The 24,851-nt window shown below is 49.2% G+C and overlaps 1 protein-coding gene across 2 annotated transcripts in view; it reads right to left on the bottom strand.

Moving 5' to 3' along the window:
• The window catches only part of EPS15 (epidermal growth factor receptor pathway substrate 15), a 129,110-nt gene extending 105,551 nt beyond the window's left edge, over positions 1–23,559 (bottom strand). For both annotated transcript variants that reach the window (XM_072649424.1, XM_072649425.1), the window contains exon 1: positions 23,431–23,559. In XM_072649424.1, the coding sequence (XP_072505525.1) occupies positions 23,431–23,463 (33 nt within the window). In that variant the 5' untranslated portion in view covers positions 23,464–23,559. The remainder of the gene's footprint in view (positions 1–23,430) is intronic.
• Between the last annotated feature and the right edge of the window lie 1,292 nt (positions 23,560–24,851).

The following is a 24,851-nucleotide window of genomic DNA, read 5'->3' on the forward strand; positions in this document are numbered from 1 at the left end:
CCTGCTTTCCCTATTAAGGGGAGGTCACATATCAGCCACGATACAACTGTGCCGGAAAGGCGGCTGCAGACATTTACAGGGATGCACAGAGAGAGAGAGAGCTACCATCTTATCATCATATGATCCACTCCACGGGACACCAGTTCAGAGCAGGTCCATCAGGGGCTGCCCGCTTTCTTTTTCTTGCATTCAAAATAGGAAAGATTTCAGAAACATCCTGTGCTTTCAATGACTTCAATCTTGATGACCCTGATGACCTGAAAATCAACCCTGATGATCTGAAAATCTCCACAATGAAATAGGGGAAAGCTAGATTATGTGGGAGCCCTAGACCAAGCCGTGGTGACAGTGAACTAAGAAAAGCAGAGGTTTGAGGAGGCCAGGCCTCGAGTGCCATGTTTCTAGAGCACCCAAAGGTTTGCCCAGTTCTCTGCTTCACAGGCATGATCTCACTGGATCCTCACAACAATCCTCTCTGTCCTTCAAACAAGACACTCTGTCTCTCGGTTCTGGGCAACACTCTCCCTCACCTCTGCTTCCCGGCTAAAACCACCCTGCCTTCTACAAGATGCCTTTTTGATCCCCTTTAATGCTATGACCTTCCTTCTGTTGATTATTTCCCATTTCTCCTATCTAGATCCTGTCTGTACCTAAGTGTCTGTTGTCTCCCTGGTTAGACAGGGCCTGTCTCTTACCTTCTCTTACCTTTCTTTGTACCTACAATGCTTAGCATGATGCCTTGCACATAGGAGGAAATAAACAGATAACTGCTGAGGGAGCCAAAAGCTTGAAACTGGGGGAAAGAGCTAGCTCTAGAGGGCTGTTCTCAATTCTGTCAATTAAGAATGAATCCAACTCCTCCCTGTCAGGCAAAGGGAGGAGGCAGCTCTCCTCAGAGAGTTGCTAAGGTAAATGGCATAGGGAACCAATACAGAAAGGAGCAGCTGGATTCCTTTACTGTAATGGAAGCCTAGTTGAGCTTAGCTAGCACAGTTAGAAGGGATTCAGCTCAGTTTTGTGGCATCTCCCAGTTCTGCTCAACAGTAAGTAAGAGCAAAGGAGGAAGATTGTTGGATTCATTCATGGCTGGGGTTTGGCAAGGCACAGATTGGCAACAGGCCGAGGGAGGGAGGGATCCAGGAGCAGAAGAAGGTCTAGGTTGAACGGGGTCATCAAGGGGTCAAAGCGTAGCCAGAGCAAGGGTGATGGCCTAGGATGCAACTGATGGATGGGAGGATTGGAAGTCTTCATGAAAACAGAGTAGGCAGAGACAAGCATAGGCAGAGGTGGAGAGACTGGAGGATCATGACCTAAGGAAATTCACTGTTCTTCCATGGAACATGTAAGTGGTAGCCTTGTGGGTGATGGTGAGATCATGGGTACAGCCTGTTCACTGCATAAATTCATGACATACACTTTACAAACTACATCTTCTCTATCCGACTAGGTGTGTAAGCTCCTCAGGAGCATGGCCTAGTTTTAATCATCTTTCTATTCCCCTCAGTGCCTACCAGGGATCAATGACCACAGTGGCCACAAACAGAATCTATATCCTGCACAGCACTTGTACCAGGTCTCAGATGTTTGCTAGATTACATAAAAACAACTTTATGCAGGATAGAGGAGATGTGAGCTTGCTACAACATATAAGCTACTTACTAAGTGGCTCATTTATGAACCCAAAGAAAACAGGCTTAGCTCCACTGCTAGAATTAACCAAACAAAGAGTCCACAAGTGCTTTCCACACGCAAGCAAGAACCTGACAGCTAGATGTTTCTTAAGACGCACAGCTCCTCTGTAAAAGACAGCAGTGTGTCCCAAGCTCAGTAACCATCCATCTATCTCACAGTCCGAGTCCAAGATCCCTCAACAAGCAGTAAGTAGCTATCGATCTTGAAAGATGGCAGCCAAATCAATAAAAGGTTTGCAGACTATGCTGAGTGCTTTCCTGTCTGCCAGGCCTCTAGAGAGTGATTCCCTCCTTGATGCAGAGGAGCTCACCGACAGGCACTCAAACTCGGTCTTTCTCACATGGATGTGCACACAGAATCTTTTAACCATGTGTTAACTCTTCAGAAAGGACAGGACTTTAAAAAGCTTTGGAGAGTTTCCCATTTAGAGGCAGAAGCAAAGATAAGCCACAAATGTGATGCTGTTTCTTATAGATTACTATCAATGCCCAAGGACTGGCCATCACTCGTCCAAAGGGTTCACAAACCATTTCTAGGCCAAAGGGCAGCTTGCACAGACAGATCCTCCTTGCAAAGAGGCAACTCTATGACAATTAGCAGCTTGAATTATTCTATTCCCAGAATGTCCAGACTTTGAAGATTCCTCCATCCCACTCCAGGCTGCACACGATGTTGACTCATCTCCACAAGACTTTCTCTGCCAGGCCACAGAAACCTCCTCACCCTGGACACTCACTCTTCTGGAATACTTCTTCTCACACTGTAAGTCACCCTTCAGCCTCTCCCTCTGATTGGCTGGTTCCTCCCTGACCCTCTGTTTTAAGGAGGATGCCCAGGCCAGACAAACCAGGCCTTAATTTCTCTCCAGGCTGTGGGCATGACTGACTCATCTCCGTACCATGGCCCTTCACCAAGTGCCTCCCCCTTTCCTTTTATCTACGACTCCCCCTCCCCCGCAAGAATATACACTCCTTGTGGGCAGAGGCTGTCTGTCTTTCTGCTTAATAAACACTTGTTGACTTGATTCAGGACTCCAAACCATAAAGCTGTCTAAACAATATCCCAGGCTTTTACAATTAAATCAGTACTCCCTATCCTGGAAGCACTTTCTTCTTTCTGTGCCTCATTACTGAGTATATCTGGAAATCCCAGGACCAAGAAGCACAAGATCTGGGTTCAAATCTCAACTCTCTCACAGAACTACACAACCTTAAGAAATGTTAACCTGCCTTGGACGCTCGGACTAGCTTCTTTGGGCCCCTCAGTTCCTCCCTCTTACACAGCAGGCCAGTGGGGCTCCCCAGGGCAGGGAGCTGACTCCAGAGTGTGTGTAAGCCCAAGGGGGCAAGAGCTAGGACCATGAAGATACTGCCTTCCCAAACACAGGGACATCCTCCACACTCCACCAAGGCAGTCCAACAAGACTCCAACAAACTTCTAAGCTAGAATGTTATTCTATCATTCAACAAGCACTATGTGCTAGGCACTGCTGGAGATGCTCCCCCCAAAACCAAAACCTGTCACTGCCCTCAAGGAGTGAAGATTCTGAGAGAGAGGCAGTGTGCAAATAATGGGACATAAAGACACGCTCCATGGATGGAAGGTAATCTCTGAGAGAAGGCCCAAGGAAAGGCCTCATGCACAAGCAGAAGGAAGGCAGGGAACCTAAGACAAAGGCCAGGAGAGTCTTCTAGGCATGAGGGGTTGGGGGGGTAGCGCCTGCCAAGACAAAGGTCCCACCAAGTTAGGAAATGGAGTACTGTGTACAAGGAACAGTGAGGAGCTGATTCGGGGGAATCACAGAGTCACTTCGGAAGGGAGTCAAATTTCAGGAGACTGGAAATGTAGGAAAGGACCAGGTTGTGAAGAGCTCCAAATGACAAAGAGGATTTTATATCTGCTTCCAGAGATGAGAGGGAGCCAGTGGAAATCATGGGCCTGACATGGCTAGAGCGGTGCCACAGAGAATTCACTTCAGCAGCTCAGCAGGGAATGGACTAGTGTAGGGAGAGTCCTGGAGGCAGGGGGATGAGAAGACCATTGTCACAGTTCAGGGCAGCTGCAATGAGGTCTGTACAGGGGGGTGACCATGTAAGGCAAGAGGGTAGAAACAACAAGTCTGACATGAGGAAGCCTGAAGAGTGGAGGACGGCCTGGGGGGAGTAAGAGGATGGTGGTTCCTTCAGCAGTAATGGGAAAGCTGAGAAGACGGAGGACTTGGGAGCGGAAGAAGAATGCACTCAGCTATGGACCTACTAAGTGTCTACAAGACATCCAGCTGGAGATGTCCAAAGGGAAGTTGGTGATGTGGGAGTAGAACTCAGGACAGAGAGGAGACATGATAATAGATGAATGAATGAACCAACAACAAAGTCTTATTCAAACACTCATATGTAAAGAACTGTATTGAGCACTACAAGAAAACCGGAGACACACCCTACTATCAAGAAGCTCGAATTCTAATAGGGAGAATTGATTTCTGCATCGAAAGTAGAACCAAAGGGACCAAATAAAATCACCCAATGAAGCTAAGAAAGGGAAGAGAGCCCAGGAAAGGGATGTGGAGGACACGTGCAGCGCATGGTTATGACACTGATGAAAACCCAGCAAAGGAGAACCAAAGCACAAAAATCCCAAGAGGAGAGGGCATGCAGGAGCTGATCACCCGTGCCAAAGGCAATAGAGCAGTCCAGAAGGATCAGTGGTGGGAAAGCAACTACTTTTAAAGACGTCACGTTTCTGTGTGTATTTGCTGCCAGAGAAATTTTACACTGGCTTCATCTATATGCATTGATACATTTTTATTGCTTTATCTAGTGGCCATTAATAAAGTGAATCAATACTTCCACAGAGACCAAATTGTTTACTTTGGCTAACAAGCCCCCTGCCATCCCATCCCGACATTGCCAGGTACACAGACTCAGCCCAATAATCTCAGCTCCTCTTCAGTTCTACCCATCTCTGGGCCTTTCCTAACAGCTTGGGTGCCCATCACTGCTGCTCCACCATGAAGAGTCATGCATTCATCCAGACCATGGAGAAAGGCCACTGCTGCTGCCAGGAGGAGACCTGAGTCATCAGCAGACCTCCGGTACCATCACTGTAGGGTGGAGTTCATTCAGCCACTTTGATAGCATCACAAACAGAAGGAGAAATGAAGAGCATTTTTATTTTGCAAAGAAAAACAGGTTCTTTCAAAGCAGGGAATGGGAGGTGCGGGAAGAGGACGAAAGGAAAAGAGGAAAGGGTTAAAAAAAGTTACTTGTCCAGAAACCATCAATAATTGTTACCAGCTTAATTTTAGAATAAACTAGGAGATCAAGCCCAGGATCTGGCACATAGAACACAAAAGAGCTTCCAGTGATTCTCACTGGAGCCTCCTATAAGAAGCAGCACTTAGTAGGCGCCTACCTCCTTGGTGCCAGGCACTGTTCTGGGTGCTGGGGATACAGTGACAAACATGAGCCATGGCATGGAGGGGCAGAATGTGTCATCTGGTGAGAAAGGGGGAAGGAGGCTGGGCTCTGGGGAGCACCAAGTGCCCAATAGCAGGGTCTCTGTTTAATCCCAGAGTTGGGAGGGATCCATGTATAGATGAAGAAATGGAGGCCAATAACCTTCCTTTTAATCACTGCTCTGGACCTGGCTGGGGCTTAGAACGCAAGAAGGCACTCCTCGTGGAATTTTACAGCCCACTTGGTTAGTATGAGAGTAAAAGAAGTCATTTCTTAGGTTAGACCTCTCTACCTCCTTTTCCCTCTGCCTTTTGATGACTATTCTGTACATTTGTCCCACAGGTCATCATGACCAAACGAGTCATCTGCAAGGGACAAACCAGCTGCCGATGAGCCAAACATAGACAGGGTAGTGCCAGGTCAGGATTAGATGCCTTTCAATCACAGCAATCCCTATGTACACTGGCAAAGAATTCTAGGACCCATGATCCCTGCCACACTGGATGAGATGGCAAGCAGGGTAAGCATCTGCCAATGTGCTGAAGAAACATAATGAAATGTACAGGACGCTAAAACACAACATGAAAATTTTTGATGTCATACTAGAATGTCCAACAGGTAAACACAGATACCAGGAAAACTGAAACATGAATGAATGGAAATTGGAAACAAAGTCCTGGAAAAACAGTACAGTGACTGTGTTTGGCAAGTGTCTGAAACACAAAGGTCTCCTGAAAGTACTAGACAGCAAATATTTATTTTAAATGTGAGTACGTTGAGGTCAATTTTATTTTGAGACAGACAGTTAGCTGGTGGCCCCAAAAAGCAGCTAGGGGTACAGGCAACAATGGACATGGCAGTGAGAAAGCCCGCTTGCAAAAGTCAGGATACCGTGCTCCTGTGCAGGGCCAGCTGCTGAGGACACCCAAAGCTGAGCACAGAGCACAGCCATGCAGCCTTGGCCCAGGCCCAAGCCTTATGACTGGGACTGCCTGGCACGCTACACCAGCCACAGCACTGAGAAAGCCAGACTTGTTAAAGGTGAGAAACAAGCAAAGAGCCCTGGGTGACCCCATGGACCTCATCCCCACCATGGCCAATGAGACATAAGAAAACTTTCAGCAGGACAGAGTCTTTGGCTTTGGGGTCCAAAGATCAGGTTCAAATCCTGGCTCTTCCCCTCCTTGGAGCAAGTCCCTCAACTCCCATAGGCCTCAGTTTTCTCATCTATAAATGAGGAAGTTGGACTTGCTCAATGGTCTTTAAAATCCTTTCCAGCTCTGGATTCATGATGTTATGATGCCTAACACTGATAAAAATATGAACCTCCTTTTTTAGCAGTCATCAGGAGTATTGACCCAGAGCGTGGAAAGCTTGAGAAGAAGGGAATGGAGGCCAATGGCAGATGGCCCTCGACTCTGGACTGGAGGCAGCGAAGGAAGGTCCCTCAGGTCATGACTCTTATTAGCTTCTCCCCTCAGTCCACCTGGCTCAGTCCGGGTTCCTGAGGCTGCTTGGATTTGGTGCCAACTTCATATCCCCCAGCAACAAATGGAGTCATTTCCCACAGATCACAAAGCAGTAATGAGGTCACTGCCCTCCTGAGGAAAAGAATCCCAGTTTTGTAGGGCTTTCCCCTCTATGTATTCAGGGCCACTGACAAAAATGGGAGCCTGAGGAGAGAGGCTAAGAGGACTGGCTTGGTGAGGTTTTCCTTTGACCAGGATGGCACTCAGGCCCACTTCAACCTGGCACCAAACTCCAAGAGAAACCTTCCAGCAGGCATTCTACCAGGATGACAGAGCCTCCTTCTCACTGGGAGGCTGCCCCAGCAAGAGCAATCCCAAGTGTTTCTAGAAACTTTAACACACAAGGCCCCTCAGGCCTTAAGCCTCTTGCTAATCAAGGGGGCAGTGGATGACTGGGCAGTGATCAATGCCTGTCCTTGGCGCTGCTCACTGGCCCTCTTCAAGAGAAATGGCTTGTTGAAGGATCCTTCAGAGAAGAGGGGAGGGGAGGAGGGCAATTCCACCTTTTCTAGACTGGGCAGGTCACAGGGGACCTGCCAGAGGAGAGAAGGCAGCTGGGACCAGTTAGCCACAGGTCACCATGGTCTGTCAGAGCTCTCTGTCACAGGCTCAACATCTGGTACCGTTCATACCAACTGCTTACCTAACACAATAAACATGAGGACATCCTGTCTTCCTAGTGGTTCAAGTTTTACAATTTTTCAACTTAAAATCATTATATTGGCTATGATCCCTGAGGCCAGTGTGACATTAAGCCTCTTGGGGGCCCCATACAGGGAAGAGCAGGTGCACATCAACATTACTAGGAAGGTCCCTACGTCAGTGAAAAATCCCATGTCCAACCCCAAAACAGAAACCAAGAAAACCATGCCAGGGAAAAAAGGCTGATTCAAGGATCTAAGTGAATTCATTCAATTCAGCATCTCCTCTGTGCCAGGCACTGGGGGCACAAAGATAAAAAAATATTACTGCTGCTCTCACTCATATTCTAATAAAGTAAATTACAATATACACAGATAAGTCACTGTAAAAAATAAAAAATGAATACCAAGTAATGAGAGAGGAGGGGAGAAGATCATCAGTATGTGGGGATAGCATGGAAGGCCTCCAACGGGAGGTGGCCTGTGAGCCGAATGAACCCTGAAGGGAACTAGAAGCCCTAAAAATTAGAAGGAAGGAGGGAGAACATTCCAGGCACAAGAAGGTCTGGAAAAGCCCTCTCAGGGGAGCTTCTAAAGGTTTTTTTAACAGCAAAGTGAGAGTCAGACCTATGTCTTAAGAAAATGACTTTGGCTGCTGCTGGATTGGCAAGGGGGAGGATAGAAGCAAGAAGCCCCGTTAGGAGGCTGGCTAAATGCCCTGTCTCCTCCCTTCCCAGCCAAGGACCTAGAAAAGCCTCCATGGCTCTCCTCTCACTTCTCAACCTCACCTCTTGCCTCTCTCTTCCCTCTCCCTTGTCCCTTCTCAGCCCCCACTCTGCTGGATCACCATGCGTGTACCACTCCTAAGCACCGAGGTCCTCCAAAGCTCAGTCCTGGGTCTGCTTTTTTTTTTTTTCCACTTGGCCCCTCTGAGTGACTCATCTTCCTGTGGATGACTCCAGCTCTGTGGATGCAGCCTTGGTCCTTTTTTCAGAGCTGCAGGCAGCCCCACATCTCCAGCCCTGCCCAAAACTCAACCTTTTTCTTTTTTCTTAAATCCCATCCCCTTCTTTGACCCCAGGCATTACTGCCAAGGACATAGGCAACCTTCCAATCACCCAGGTTCATCATATTCACTCTGCAATCTCACTTCCTCCATTTGGTAGATTTTAATTTCACAACCACTCTAAAGTGCCATCACCTCCGGTCTCACACCTGGTGTATTTTAATAGCCTCCTTATCCGTTTCACAACCTCCACCCTGTCCAAGTGATCTTCCTACAGCCCAGCTCTGATCATGTCACTCTCCTCTTCAAGACGCTCCCATGGCTCCCTGCTGACTCTAAGATAAAAAACAAACTCCTCTGTTTGGCATTGAAAATCCTTCAGAGGCTCCAATCTCTCTTTGCAGATGGACAACACATCATTCCCAACATATTCTAGCCTTTGCACAAGCAGCATCCCATGGCTGAAATGGTTTCCCTGCTCACTTCTGCCTCATAGAAGCCCTAGCTTCATTCAAAGCTCAAATCAAGGGTCACCTCCTATAAAAGGTCTAGCCTGAAGCTCTCAGTCGCTACTGTGCTTACCCCCAAAATTATGTCTACTTTGTGTGAGAAAGAACCCCGCAAAGCCAGTGTTGAGTTAGGAAAGACTTTTATTTAATGTTCACACAAGAGAGGGTACCTAACAAGTAGGCACACCCTTTGAAACAAATACACAGCTTTTTATTCCCTATTCCTGATTCGTATCTCTCCCCTTTTTTCCCATTGGCTAGGTACCGCAGGGCTCACAGCCTATCCAGCACACCTAAACTCCCCACGTGATTCTCCACCCCGGTTACATCTCCTATTACCCAGTCCCCTGCCTCTCATTTTCTTTCTAATTTCCAGCTGTCTCATAAGCACCTGCATCTAGGTTAGCAACTTGGCCTTTATGCGGAAGCAACAACCTCCTTTTCCCTTCACTTTGTACTTTATATTGACATCTCTGTGTACATGTTACATCTCCCAGGGGAAATATGAGCTCCTGGAGGTCTAGATCTATTTTGTCCTCCTTTTTCCTATCCCTAGGTGCTTACCAACGGCTGCTTAATTAAAATGTCAAGCATGCCCCTGAGGTTCTGGGCCTCTGTGGCCATGAACATGAAGGTGCCCTTCAAAGAAATCAAGCAACTGGTCCTGTTTGAAGAACCAGGTGGAGACAGATGTCCAACAGGGAGCTGGTGGTGCAGGCCTGGGGGTTGGAGGAGAGATCAGGGTTGAATGTCCAGCTTTGAGAATTAACTGGGTAAAGATGGGATAATTCTGAGAAAGAAAGACTAGAGAGGGTACAGGAAGAGGCCAGGAGACTTGAGGAATGGCCAAGCCACGCAACAAGAGCAACTGAGCCTGAGAAGGGTCAAAGGTTGGAGAACACGAGGGGCAACGAGTGTCATGGAAAGCCCAGGAGGAGGGAAGGGAGATCAGAGATATCAAAAGAAGCAAAGATGTACAGGGAGAGGAGACTTGAGAACAGGTGACTGGGTGTGGCGTTAAAGAGACCACTGGGAAAGCAGGAGGGCAGCACTTCTAGTGTTCGGGAGGTTTGGATGGAAGTAACTGAAGAAGCAGAGGGAGCACCTAGACACAACTCCTTCTGGAAGTCTGGCTACGAAAAGAAGAGCCATGACCAGAAGATTAAGTAGATTTCTTTTTTTTAAAAAACGGTGAGACTACCTATTTCTTGCCTTCTCAATAGGTGGGGAAGTGATAAAGGAAGGGTGAGAATTTGGAACTGAAAATAAAAACTTTTTAAAGAAACAAAAAGCTCAAAAGGTTCTGCTAAGCCTATACTCCAAGGAATTCAATGACAAAAAGTCCAGTTTCAGATACACAAACCTTAGTATCGATAGCAGCACTTTCTATGGTAGCAAAGACCTGGAAACAAAGTTGATATGGCTAAACTAATAAAGTAGAACATTGCTGTGCTTCAGCTGGTGACTGTAATGAATACAGAGAAGCGCGAGAAGAATCATCTGAACAGACACAAAGTAAACCCAAGCCAACAACATCAATGGGGAGAGTAATCTACTGGTAACACCAACGAAACCACCCAAAGCAAATGCTGCAAATTTATGATCACCAACCTGACCTCCAAGAGGGGCTCTAAAAAGCCATCTTCCCCACTGCCTGGAGAGACGGGAGTCCAAGGGTGTGGCACGCTGCATTTGCCAACAGATTTTTCTGATGGGGGGTGGGGGGGACACTTAGTTCCACTGGGCTTTTTCTCTCTTATTTTAAAAAAAATACTATATTCTTAATGACAAGGTTAGCTCTTTGGGGACAGGTAAGAAAGGGGCACAGTAAGAAATACAAGCAATAGAAAAACATGATGGTCAGACAGCCCAAGTGAACAGACTGGCCACATGCCCCAAAGCACCCCACTGGGGCAAACTCAGGCCACCCTTCCTCCATTCCCCCAAACTGGGCTTCAATGCAATCAATGGTTTGGAAGCACACTTTGCAATCCTTTTTCTTACGATCACTACAAAGTACGGCAAAACCATGAAGAGAAAGATTAATGAGGGATCTTTATTTGAATGAAAAGAAATAGAAATCCAAATTGCCAATTTAGTCTTCTGATATAGTGATTCTGAGCAGGAACTTCAGTATTCCTTAGGGACAAAAGCCTAGATTTGAACCAGTATGGTACATTCTGCACAGTCTGGATAGCCTTTATAAAGAATGGCCTGTGTTAATAAATGTTACCTCACCCCAGAAGCATGTCTCTTTTTTTCCATTTTAAACTTTTAATAGTTTGCTCCTTAAAGTCAGTCAACTTAGGAGGAATTTATTTTAATTCATGTGAGTTTTTAACAGAAACTTAAAGATGTTCCTTACTTTCAATGACAAGAAAATATAAGTACAAAACCTGCCACACTGAAAACATTCATCACCACAATAAAAAAATCAATTAACACACCAACTGCTGTTACTAAGCTTCAGTGAGGTTTTCCTTAATGGGCACGTGAGAATGGGTTTTATTATCCAAACTGGATATGCCGCTAAAAGCCTTTAGCTGGGAGAGGAGAGGCTGAGGCTGAGGGCAGAAGAGAAAGGGAAGAGGAGGAAATGGGGCCAGCACAAGAAGGGAATGGCCATTTCCAGATCTGGCTGCAAAGCAGAGGCTGGAGAAATGGCTGGAAATTCAAATGCCAGATGGTTCAGACCCCCATCTCCACCCCCACCCCCAGGTCTTCCAAGACCCTACATACAACTGCACCAGCCCAAATGAGGCCAGAAGGCAGAGAACAAGCCAGGGCTTCAAGCAGCCCAGTCATTAAAGGGAAGGGAGGAGGGCAACAAAGGTTGCAAAGGATTGCTGAGGTCTGTAAATTCAAACTGTTTCTGTTGCTATAAAAGCTCCAAAGTTTTGATGCTTACTTCCCATGTCAGAAGGAAGTGTGATATAAATTCAGCATATTTGGTGCATACTTTCATAGTGACCTCTAGTTTCCTGAAATCTAATGATGCAGCACTTAGCCCAGTAGCCCCAGTACACAGTCAGTGCTTAATAACTGCTTCCTGATGGCTTGCCTCTCATCTGCAAAATGGACCCAGTAATACCCCAAAGAACTGCCCTTATAGGAGTGATAGAAGGCCCAAGGGATCCTGGAGTACAAAGCTCCAGGCAGCCTGTTAAACCCAGGCCTCAGGACCTGGGTCCTTGTAATTTATAGCACCTATCAGTGGCTCTCAGAGGGTGAAACGCCACAGCGACTCAGGGCAGAAGCACCTCCAAGTCTGTCCCACTGGTCTTTCACATTCAAACCCCACCCCAATCAGACCTAGCAGAGAAACCAAAGCACTCCCCTTCCCTGCCCCCCAAACCCTCTTGCCTCCCCGCCCCCACCCAAGGACAAGAAGTAACTAGCATTGTAGCAACAGTCAAAATTCACACTGAATACCAATGATGAAGGCCTCTGGACAGGCTTCTTCTCCATACTAAAATCAGAGACAGTATTTTAAGCTGTTACAGCTGGATGCGCCTTGGAGATCACCGAGTTCACACCAAACAAAACTGAGGGCCCACAGTGATCAGTTGACCTGCCCAAGTCACACTACTGAGAGGCGGAGGCAAGATCTGAACCCAGGTCTTGTGACTTTCAATCAGCACTCATTGCACTAGGTGCACTTTCACTTTTCACATCCTCACTACATCCCTGTAAAGTCATGGCAGAGATTACTATGCCCATTTTACAGACAAAGAAAGCAAGGCCCAGAGTAAGGTGTCAGAGGTAACACAAAGAGGGCTGCCCTAATGCTCACAAAAGACGCATAGATCTCTAGGAAAAGCCGAGGAAGTTGGGCAAATGCCCTGTGGAAGGTCTGAAGGACCTCATGGATGGGAATCTCACAGGCTGAGTCAGGTACTATGGGTAACCTAGGAGAGTGCAGATGGAGAGAGAGTCTCTCAGAGAACAAAGGCATGAGGGCAGTGGGGGGGTGTGGGGGAGGTGGTCAAGGACTAGGCCTGGGTTCGGATCCCAGCTCTGACAAACCTCCAGACAAGGCCTCAATTTGCACCTCCTGAGATGGGCATGAGATAAAGGGCTGGTGTTAGAGGTTGTGAGGTATGTGTGACACATGCTATTACTGCTATTACACCCCAGAAAAGAGAAAGGAGCAATATGGGCTTTGGTCATTATTACCAGGAGTTCCAGGGGAACAAGGCAATCTGAAGCATGGTTGGTTAGGGGTTCTAACAGGGTGCCTATCATCTTCCTGGAGTAAACGTGCACAAAATCAATTAAACTTTCAAATGTCAACAGCTAAAGGTCTGAAAATCATAGAATGTCAAGAGCTGAAAGGGTCCTGCAAGACTGTAGAGCACTGGACCTGGGAGTTAGGAAGATCCAAGTTCAAATCTCAACTCAGCCACTGACTAGCTGTGTGACCCTGGGCCAATCACTTAACTGCTCTGTACCTCAGTGTGTTCATCCATAATATGGGGATAATAATAGCACCACCCCCCCACCCCCACACCATGGCACTGTAAAAATCAAATGAGAAACATAGGCACAGAATCTGTTAATCTTAAAGAACTGTGTAAAGGCTAGCTGTCATCACTACCACCACCATTATTATTTAGGAGATTTTCTAGGTGCTCAGAAAGAGACAGGCAAGGAAAATGTGCCCTAGAAAGACATGACTGGCCAAGATGGTATCTGGATGTGGATCAGACTTCAGAGCCATGATTTCTTGTTACATTACATGTGTTTGTCTTCAGACAATTTATGGGGCTTGGCCATTGTTGTACTGTATGCAAGGAACCAAGGGAAAACAAAGGAAAGGGCTTCGGGGTCACTGGGGAGGGAGCATCTAGCTAACAAGCCCAACTGTTCCCCATTAGCGCTAAGACTGACCCCTCCTCCCACATGCTCAGCATTCCAAGTCATTCTGGAGAAAATCCTTAGCTCATCGCTACTGGGTGTCACAAGCGGAAGCAGACACAAAACAAGCATCCCAGCCAAGGCCTCGAACCCTGGCCATTTCCCATGCACATTCACGGACTGGGACACTTTACAGCCGTTTCCAGATCAGGTCACTGTGAAGCACCTACAAGGTAGAACCTCAGCCCCCTAGAAATCTGCCTGCTCTGCCAAAAACTCTCCAGAGCTTGCTTCCTCTCAATTCCCATCCTCCCTGACCTTCCTCTGGCAAGGCTGGTGCTGCCCACAATGTCTTCTCTTCAACACTTGATACAAAACTCTCAGATGAGATCATACACACACAGACCTTAAAGCATGACATAAAGGAGAACTATGATGAGTCTAGACTCTCCCCTCCTTCCTTGGCTTCCCCGGCACTGCTCTTCTCTGGACATCTGTTCTTTCCAAATGGAGGGGATAGATGAGGCGGGGCCCAGCTTTCCTCTCCTTGTCTAACATGACTCTTAGATGGGAATGGTCACTTCACACCAAGGTTTCTACCATTCACACACCAGCAACTACCTCGTGTTAGTAAGAAGCAAAGTCATCATTTGAACTTGAGCTTTCTGGTTCTCCACCTTCTAAAGGAAGAAATTATCATTAAAGTAAGTCAAAAAGTTATGAGAAAAGAGGAAGCAAAAAAGAGGAGAGGAAGAAGGGAGGGAGAATGGGGGGAAAGGAGAGGAGGAAGGGGGGGGAGAGAGAGAGAGAGAGAGAGAGACAGAGAGACAGAGAGACAGAGACAGAGACAGAGAGTAGTTCGGTAGTTATCTGGATAACAGAAATCCCCCATCGCTTCCACAGAAATGTGTCTGTGCCACGTTTGTGATTAATTTCCTGGGCCCCTCATCTATTTCCTCTTCCTATCCAGGTAGTCTGCTCTAATGATGCTCTCCATCACCCTTCCCCCATCTCCCCTCTGGTTTCTGGGTTTCTGCATTAGGATACCTTTTTGCCATAAAATGCTAGCCCACCTGCACCACTCTAACCCATCCCATCTCCGCTGAATGTGGCATACTCAGCCATGGGACAGGCATCAGAAATTTAAAGCTGGAAAGGAAGTCAGTGCATCAATAACCATTTCCTAAGTGTCTCCTTTCTGTGACAGGTGTTGGACTATTGAAACATCCTCATCCTACAAGAGGAAACAGAAGGCTCAGTGACTTGCTCAAGGCCACACAGATGATGCCTCTTGTCCCACCAGTCCCATCAGACAGCTGTGAGGTCAAAGCTGCCCCCTTCCAGTGGGAGCTCTTGTTCCTTTCACTTGGGGCCCAAACTCTGGCCATCTTGTGTAATGACACATGGTTTCTTTCTTGGATTTTGTTCCCTTTTAACTTCTGAGAATTTCAACTGCAATTCTCCTTCCTATATAGTAACTCTTCTCTATGGTGTTTATCTAGTCTGGAGGAGACACCGAGGGAAAGTTCTACCTATCTCTAACTTGGGAGAGTACAGCTCTTTCGATTAGTTTTATGTGTGTGTGTGTTTGTCCTTCGTTGCCGAAGAAGACCATGCCTTCAAAGAAATAATGACATGACTTGTACTTTGTTTTGAGTGAGGGAGGGCTGTGCAGGTCACCAGCCTCACTTCTCCACCAGAGCCATCTGAATCCAGTGACCAGATATTCAACAGAATGACTGGAGATGACCCAGGATGAAGCAATTGGGGTTAAGTGGCTTGCCCAAGGTCACACAGCTAGTGAGTGTTAAGAGTCTGAAGAGAGCTCTGAACTCAGGTCCTCCTGATTCCTGCACTGGTACTCTATCCACTGCACCACCTAGCTGCCTTGATTAGATTTATAGGACACTTGGCAAATGCATTTTCACCAGCTTTTATTAGAGACATTCCAGGCCTGGGTAGGAGCCCATCCCCTATCGATTTTAAGCAGTGGTCCAAAATTCCCTTTTAAGATCCATTCCCTCAACCAGCAGTTCCCCTCCCAAATCACCCTTCAGGGACCACTGTTTGGGCCAGGATGGCTCAGAGTGAATGTAAATAGCAACTGTTTCTGTTTTGGCCAGAAACACTGAGGGTCCTCCCCTCTCAGACTGATTTTTGTTTTTTTTACTAGGTAAAAGAGGCCATTTGTTGCCTCATTTCTTACCTAGCCTAAATCACTAAATGAGTGTATCTCACTCAAAGTGAGAATGCTATAAGACCTTAGCCAGAAAGGGCCAGGGTCTCACATTGCATCCTGGGCCATCTCCAGCCGCCCTGATAGATATCAGGCCATTGGGTCCAGACGGCTCAGAAGAAGAGTGAGGTTGGTGACCTTGCTCTCTCAAATCAAAGTGAACTGCAAGTCATGTCATCATCTTGATGTCATGGTCCTCCAAGAACCAAGGACAAACACAACAACAAATGCGCGTTGCCTCAGTCAAACTAAGACAAGTTAAAGACCTTGGCCTCTCCCACTGCACTGCCCCCTCCCCCATCTCCAGTCATCTTGATTTCTATCTTACCACTGGACCCAGATGGCTTTGGAGGAGAAAGTAAGACTGGTGGTGGCTTTGCACAGTCCTCCCTCACTTAAATCTAATTCACTTGCTAGTCATGGCATCACCTCCCTGATGCCATGGTCCTCAAACAACAGTCTCTTCCATATACCTCACCTTCACTAGAAGAGCCTGTGTCACTTGGTTTCAGTTTCCTGTAAACTAAGATTTTATGGGCTTCAGCAGCACTTTTCAGTTCCTCTTCCCAGAATGATTTGTGAGTAGTAGACACCTGTTTCGATAAGTCTTAGGAGGTTCTCCATTATGTCTTCGAAACATATCCCAGGGAGACAGCAGAACTCTCCCCATCTTTATCTAAGCACCCAGATAGGCAGCTGGGCCTGGAATAACAAAGACCCAAGTTCAGGCCCCACCTCAGACATTCCCTAGATGTGTGACCTGAGCTAAGTCACTTAACCTTTGTCTACCCCAATTTACTCATCTATAAAAAGGAGACAGTAACATCACCTACCTCCACGGCCCGTAAGGGTGAAGTAAGTAGAGTTTTGCAACCTTAAAGCTCTATGTAAATGCTGCTGTTACTTATTATTATTAACATTCACCCACTCTTCTTCCTCTGACCTTTTACTAAATGACCCAATCAATCCACCAGTAAGCTTTTATTAAGTGCTAGGAATGTAAAAGCAAAAATCAAACCACCCCAAAGAACTGAAGATCAAGGGGATGCCCATCAGCTGGGGCATGGATGAACAAGGTGTGATATAGTGATAGAATACTACTGTGCCATAAGAAATGATGAGCAGGCAGATTTCAGAAAAACCTGGAAAGATGTACATGACCTGATGCTGAGTGAAGTGAGCAGAACCAGGAGAACATGGTACCAAGAGTAAGGAAAGACTTGAATTCAAATCCAGCCTCAGCATTTACTGTGTGACCCTCAGCAAGTCAATTACCCACTCTGCACCTCAGTTTCCTCATCTGTAAAAAAAGGATGACTACCTCCATCCCAGGGCTGTTGTGAAGATCAAAGGAGATGATATTTCTAAAGCACTTTGTAAACTTTAATATAAGTGCTAGCCAGCTATTATGTAAGACTACACAAAATAAATACAAGTTAATTTCTGGTGAAGGGACCGCAGGGGATGAAGAAAGGTCTCTGCAAAGCTTCTCTCCCACCTAATTGCTGCTGGGCTTCTTACAGTACCTACGGTCAGTCTCATTCCTCTTCCAGGTCCCACTTCAGCCAAGGAAGCCCCATCCTTCAGCTAGGGCAGTGCCCTTGTCCTGCTCCTTCTCTGGATAACATTCGTCCACTGCCCAGCTTCCTGTCCAAGGGTCAAGCTCGTTTTTCTCTGTTTCAGCTCCTTTCCCCGCCATGAAGCCCAGCTTCTGTTTTCCTATTAAGATCCATTCACTGTTTCTGAAAACTAGGCCTTCTGGAGTCCTGTCCCTTTTCTTCTAAAAGCAGGACTAACCCACCCTTGGCAAACAACTATTTAGCCCCTTCACTGTGGCAGAAACACCAGTAGCAGCCACTCAAAGCGAGGCACTAAGAATGCCTTCCTAGTTTTGGAGGCTCTCGACTCAGATGCTCCTTCCTCCACTCAGCTCTCTCAAACTGCCCCAGACAAAGTAGTATCTCCCATCTACCATTTTCCTAAGAAACTCTTCCCGGCCCGTCCTTGGCTGCCATATGTCGTTCTCCTGGTATCCCAGTCCCATACATATCCCCTCCTGCTGGATCCTTAGGTCCTTGAGGACAGACAGGATGGTCCTTCCCTGGCCCCAGCACCCAGCAGTACTGTGCCCTCGGGACACTATTTTATATGAAACATTTTAAAATCCCATGGACCTCAAATCATTCGAGCAGAGGCCTCAGTGCAGGTTAGACAACACTGTGGCACTTCCTCTTTAAATGCCTAGTTTAGATGGTCTTCATCACTAGATGAAGGAGCAGAAACAAAAGTCAACCCACGCTCCAAAGTGGTTGGTTTTTGAACCTACCTAGATAATACTGGGTTTCAATTCAAAGACATCAAAGACAAGCACACAGGTTCCCTGTGCATGGGCTCTCAAGGACAGTGCCCAAGGGTGTCGGGTAGTATTAGTTACCGGTTCCAAACTTGCCCCAGGGAGACAACAGAACTCCAGGTCTTTATCAGAGGTAGCAGCAAAGGGGCCCAGCAGGGCTTAGCCTCAGGGAGAGTCAAGGTCAAATCCCCACCTCGGGGTGATCCTAGGCAAGTCACTTAACCTCCCTTCAGATTGATAAAATGGAGAGGACAACTCCTGCCTCTCGAAGACCGAAAATTGAAAGTAGAGTGTTTGACAACTCCAGAGCCCTAAGTAATTGCTTCCATTATTTTCGTGATTCTTATTACTACTCCACCCTTCTCCTTTGGATCCAAAGTCCAGGATCCAAGTAAAATGGTAATTTACTAAGCCCTAGAGACCTTGGCTGGCTGCACTCAGTCTATTTGCACCTGTGAAGGAGGCACCTAATGCAGCCCAAAGCCTCCAAGCTCCCAGGGCAGCTGGGAATGGACCAACTGTCACAGAGTCTCGTGGGACACCTGAATCATCAGCCATTGAGTCTGATTTTGAGAAGAGTATTTATTGAGTATAATGTATAGGGGCTTAGAAAGATGGAAAAAGAGTGAGTCCCTGCCCCCCAGTGGGGGGGGGGGGAGGGAAGGAGGGCAAAAGAGAAACAGAAATGTAAACATGATATAAACTCTAGTCAATACAAAGTAACTTCAGAGAATGGGGCAGGGATGAAGAGCACTTCCAGTTGAGAGGGAGGGAAAAAACATAATCATCACATTTACACGGCACTTTAAAGCCAGCAAAATGTTATCTCATTAGATCCTCCCAACCATCTGGGGAGGCAGGTGCTATTTGTGACTCGGCCAGGGTCTCACAGCCACCTCACTGCTTCTAGAATGGGTTCAGGTTGTCAGTGGCTGCAGCAGGCAGGAGCCTGGCCGCCTGCGGCTTCAGAGGGTGAAGGTGAGGAGGGAAAGTTTCCAGGTCAGCTGAGGACCAGCAGGCAGCTGGTTTGGAATGGCTCTCACCACCTTCAAAACACTACATGAATGGGAGCTGGCACGACTGGCCACAACACTGGGAAAACATGTCGAGCCACATGGGGAGTCCACCAGACCCTCCGGATGCCTCCTCTTTGCAACGTCTGGGGTGCATGCTGACTAGGAGTGTTTAATGGCATCCAACCTCTGCCCTCACAGAACTCCTACCATGTGGCTGGGGTAACCCCGGATTTTTACACAAAAGCATCTGTGCCCAGTGACTGATGAGAGCCATGGGCAAGGCCCTGAGGGAATGCATGCAGGACAGCACTTGGGAGTCAATTTAAAAAGCTAGGCCAGCCTTTTAACAACCCCTCTTTGGAGCAGGGGAGAGAAGCAACACCAACTCAGGAAAGCCAATGACTACAAGAGAGTAGTTATGGGAAAATACTAGATGATCATTTTTATAATGACTCCTTTCATTCATTCTGTTAAAATAGGACTAGTTTTGTTGCAGAAACGAGGGGGGAGGGAAGAGATCATTCTATTAAGTCTCCTGACTCCATCACTAACTCCAGGGTGGGTTCTACAGGTTTCACTTTCCCCCTCAACCCTCTGCTCAAGAAGTTACAGTCACTCTCTAGGGCAGATCTCCTCCTCAGTTTGGCCTTAGAAGCCTTCACCATCTGGTTCTAACCTGTCTTTCCAGGCTAATTACACATCGATTTCCCCTCACACACGATGCTCCCAACACACTGGCCTGCCCAAGCTTCTCGATCTATCAAATTCCATGTCCTCCCTTCCAGCCTTTGCACAGGCTCAGCCCAGGGTCCTCACCTTCACTGAGTTCTCTCCCATCCCCTCCCCAAGAGGCTTCCCTGATTCCCCAGCTCTCCAAGATATTCCCCACCACTGGGACCAGATAGCTCTGGAGGAGAAAGTGAACTGGTGACTCTGCACAGCCCTCCCTCACTTACATCCAATTCACTAGCCAGTCATAGCATCACCTCCCTGATGTCATGGTCCTCTCCGAGAATGAAGGACAAGCAACAACAACCCCCCCAGGGCTGACTCTGGATCCCTGGAGACAGAGGGCTCTTCCCCACCCCCACCCCTATGGGTGGCAGGTAGTGGCTGTTCCACACTGGGCCTTGGCACATTTCTACAGGCTTACATGTTAATCATGTTAATCATGGCTCAGAAATGACCAGAAGGAAACAAATCATCTAGGATGGCAGTGGACTCCCCAAACCACTTGATGGGTTTGACAATGCAGACATTATTACTATTCCCATTTTCCAGATGAAGAGACTAAAGTTTAGAGAAGACAAATGTCTTGTCAGTATAGGAACCCATGGCTGATAAGGGCTAGACTTGGAATTTCCCGACTTCAGGGCTCTTCCAAGATGTCTAGATTGGCAAGATCTTGGGTCAGAACCAAATCACTGAATGGCAGAGCTGACAGGGAGAGGCTCTCTAGCCTTAACCCCTTCATTACACCACCAAGGTGTCTGAAACTAGCTCAGCTCCAGACAGACTGAGGACGAGAATGCTGGGACCCCAGAGCTGTCTAGGGCTCCAGCTCCACCCTACCATGCTGTCTAGTCATCCATCAGTCTCTCCTGTTTCCCCTCCTGGGGCTAGAACAGAAGCAAGGCAGACTGCCAGAGGAAGAACCCTCAAACTGAATCCTTCTTCGTAAAGAAATGTCTACCAAGGCAGAAAGTTAGAAGCCAGAAGACCCTCTTCAAAAACCTCTTATCTGACGGAGACCTTGTAAAGTAGAGATTGCAGAAATATGTCATGCTTATTATATTCAATGCCACTCTGCAGGACACAGAGAGAGAAAAGATGATGAGGACAACTTCATCCCTACCCTTGAGTTTAAATCAAATTATCTACTGTTCCTGTAGCTCACGGAGCAAAAACCTTTCAACTACCCAGGCATTGTACAGTCACACGATGCTAGAGACAGACCATCCAGGGGCATCTCCATAGTCTATGAACACGAGTTTTGTCTGCTGACTCCTCTCTGGATATCTCAGAATCCAAACAACCTAAAATTAGCTCCTGCTCCAGCTGGAAGATGCAACGAAGTACCTGCTCTCCAAAGTGAAATCAAGCACAACCCAGACCAGTCCAAAAGGCAGCCCTGGGAAGTGATGAAAAGCCCCAAATTTGGAGCGGGTTCAAATCCTGACTGCTACCTCCTAGCCAAGAGTCCATGAACAAATCATCTAACCTCCATAGGCCTCAAAGATGCACTAGAGAACATCCATTAGGTCCCTCCCTGCTCTCCAATCCTACATCCTGAGTTTAATGGCCTCCTCATCTTATAGATGAGGGGAAAAAAATGCCTTACAACCCATGAGGTATTTATGCTAGTCATCCAAAGCATTGGTGTTTCTTAGGGTGAATGTTCCCTCCCTCCACAGTCCCTTCAAGATTTAGTAGATGGCATAAAAAGCTGCTGGAGCCAGTCTTCTAGTGATGAGAGCACCTCCTCCTCTTTAAGTAGACTGAGGGAGGCCTTCCTGCCTTAGTAGGTGGGACCTGCCTGGGTCTTTAGGTACAGAGCGAAGGGGACCTGCTGGGGAGCACCTGCTTCCCAAGTCTATGTCCTTGACAACTTTACTATAGCATATGACTGCCTACAAAACTGCAGAAGATTGAGTGAGTGCGACCGTGTTCATAATGCAGAAGTGGCCAACAAACATGAAAATCATTACCATCTCATCCTGAGCACAACTTTTCAAAATGACCACTGGAAAATAAAACCTTTACCCTGCCAGTAGTATTCTTATTAAATGAACATTTAAAGCACCAAATGCATTTTTAAAAGAAAGAGCTCACGGCTACAGTGGTCCTTCAACTTCAAGAGACATTTATAAACTCAGCCCCTACAATCTGAAAGGCCCCAACAATCCTTCAGGAACTATCCAAACACATCCAACCTGTGACCCTGGTCAAGAGATCGCTGCGGTTCTGCCCCAGTCCAGGGCTCCTTGCAAAAGCCTTTCTTCAGTCTCCTATCAGTTCTGAGAGGGAGACTTGACTGGCTCAGGACAAGGGCATTCCTATCTCCTGACAGGTAGTTACAAATAACACCCCTCACCCACCCGCCCGGCAACTGGGTCTATATATCTCAGGTCCAGCCCTTAGCAGGAACCAACAAGTCCCACAAAAAGTGTGGTCACTTTATCTCCAGCCGAAGGTTGGATGACTCCGGAAAGGGCCAGATCAGAAGTTGAGAAAGACATGACCTGAAGGGAACATCCCTGCCTGCCTTTATGGAAGGATGGGGAGGAATTCCGAGTGGGGGCTCAGGGAGGGCGAGGGCAGCGGCGGGCAGGCTAGCACCTGGCACTTCGGGCTTTCTCTGGGCTGGACACTGAAAGGACGAGACCTGGGGGGTATGGAGCTGATTCTGGGGGCAAGGGAATGGAGGCTGGGTGGGAAGGGCTCAGCCCTGGCACAAGGAAAGCTCTAAAAGCCTCTCCCACTTTCCAGAGGAGTGAACCTGAGGTGGCTCTGACTGCTGGGAGATGGGGGCTCGCAAGTGGGGGAAGGGAGCTGCTGGGGGGCTGGGCTGCGGGGGCAGCCTAGGGGCTCAGTTTCCTCATCTGTCAACTAAGGGGGAGGACGAGACGCGCCCATTAGCTCTGCACGAACCCCATCAAGCGGCATTTATGAAGCGCCTACGGTGTACCTGAGCCTAGCGGGGTGACTCAGGCCCCGCGTTACGCCCAGAAACAGTCTCCAGGACTCCGTACCGTGGGGGGAGTCGCCGGGACGGCCCCCTGCCAGCGCCATGACCTCCCTCTATGACCTTAGGATGAAGGGAGAGCAGCACAGGGGCACCAGGAGGGGCCGCACGCGGGTGCCGCCCCCTGCCTCAGTTTCCCCTCTGCCACGGGATGGGTTTGCTGGCCGCCCAGCGCCCTCGCACCCGAAGTGGGCATCCCTCCCGTCCCGGCCGCGAGCCCCGGCAGCGGCCCGGGACGGTTGGACGCGGCCGAGGGCGCTCGGCTCGGCTCGGGAGCCGGCGGTTGGGCCGAGGGGGTGAAGCGGGCGGCGGGGGCGCGCGCGCGGGCACAGGGCGGGGGCGCGCGGAGAGGGCGGGGGCGGGGGCGCGCCCGGGCAGCCCGCCTCGTTACCTGGGTCAGGGAGAGCTGGGCCGCCGAAGCCATGGTGTTTCCATCATGCACGGCGAGCGGCCGCGGCGAGGACGGAGGCGGGCGCCGACACGCTCGAGACGGCGGAGGGGAAAGAGAAGGAAGCGCAGAAGAAGGCGGCGGCCAGGCCCGGGCGGCTCACCCAACTTCAGCAACTTCCCTCCTGGAGCCACGCCCCGCCCGGCCCGGCCCCGCCCCCGCCCTCACACCCTGCCTCTCCCGCCCTCGCTCCGAAGCGCGCGCGCGTGCACACCCACGCACTCCGCTTCCCCCGCCCCTCCGCCCCGGGCCGCCCCGAAAACCCGGTGCGGATCACCCTCTGTGCCGGCTCCCGCAGACTCCGCCCGGACCGGAGCCGGACTCCGCCCGGACCGGACTACCGCTCGTCCCCTCCCCTTCACTCCCGGCCCGAAGGCTGGCGGAACGGAAAACCCGGTCAGGATGACCTCCCTGGAGCGCTCCTCGAGGTCCCCTTCCAGCCCATCCAACAGCCCCAGGGCCGCCGCTGGCGAGACTCGGGATACTCCAAGTGGGCCGTCCCCCGGGCAGAACTCATGATCTCCCCCGGCCCCCCACTTCCTGAACTACCCCCTGACCTTATCAGGGCAGCCACCTGGGCTCCAAACCTCCTGGCTCCCAGCCAGCCAAACCACGTGGTGGCTCCGCCCCGCCCCTCCGCTCTCACCTGGACGTCACCTGGGCCTCGCGGCCATCTGCCCGCTCCAGTCCGGCTGCCGCACACGAGGCTGCCCAGGCGACGTCCTCGAGGGCGGCTCTCCGGGCGGCCCTGCCCTCCTGCGAGCTCCGCGGGCTCCCTAACCCCCTAGAGCCAGGGACGAGTCCTGTTTGAGGCTGGCACCCTCCCGCGCCCGGCCTTCCCGGGCAAAGCCCCGCCCGACGGCTCCCCTGCCCTCGCACCCCGGCCTGGTGAAGACCCCTCGTGTCACCCCCAGTTCGGGTCAAATGCCCCCCGGCTCCAAGCCCTCCTGGAGCCGGCCCCTGCCCGCCAGCAGCTGCCGGAGCCTTCCCCGCACGTGTGCGGGCTGTCTTCGGGGCAGAAGGCCGGTTCCTCGAGGGCAGGGGCTGTTTCTTCCCTTTTCTCTTCCATTTTTTTAATCTTTGCTCGAGGAGGTTTCTAAGTCACCTTAAGAAATGCGATTTACGGATATTATTTTAAATTGGGCGCACAACCTTTGGCCGAGCAGAGACCCTGCCCGCAGCAGGTGCTTGCTGCATGGCATGGCCTTCCTGGCCATCCGAGCCCATTGCATCATTCAAACTCGGAGCTTCTCACCCCAGAGGCAGCACGGACGGCCGACCCTGAGCCCCTTGCCTGCGCCCTCTGGGTCTTCATCTATAAAATGAAGAAGATGCCTGCCAAGACTCAGAGCCCTGGGCTTGAA

This window comes from Notamacropus eugenii, chromosome 2 (assembly GCF_028372415.1).
Source record: "Notamacropus eugenii isolate mMacEug1 chromosome 2, mMacEug1.pri_v2, whole genome shotgun sequence".
NCBI classification, from domain to species: domain Eukaryota; kingdom Metazoa; phylum Chordata; class Mammalia; order Diprotodontia; family Macropodidae; genus Notamacropus; species Notamacropus eugenii.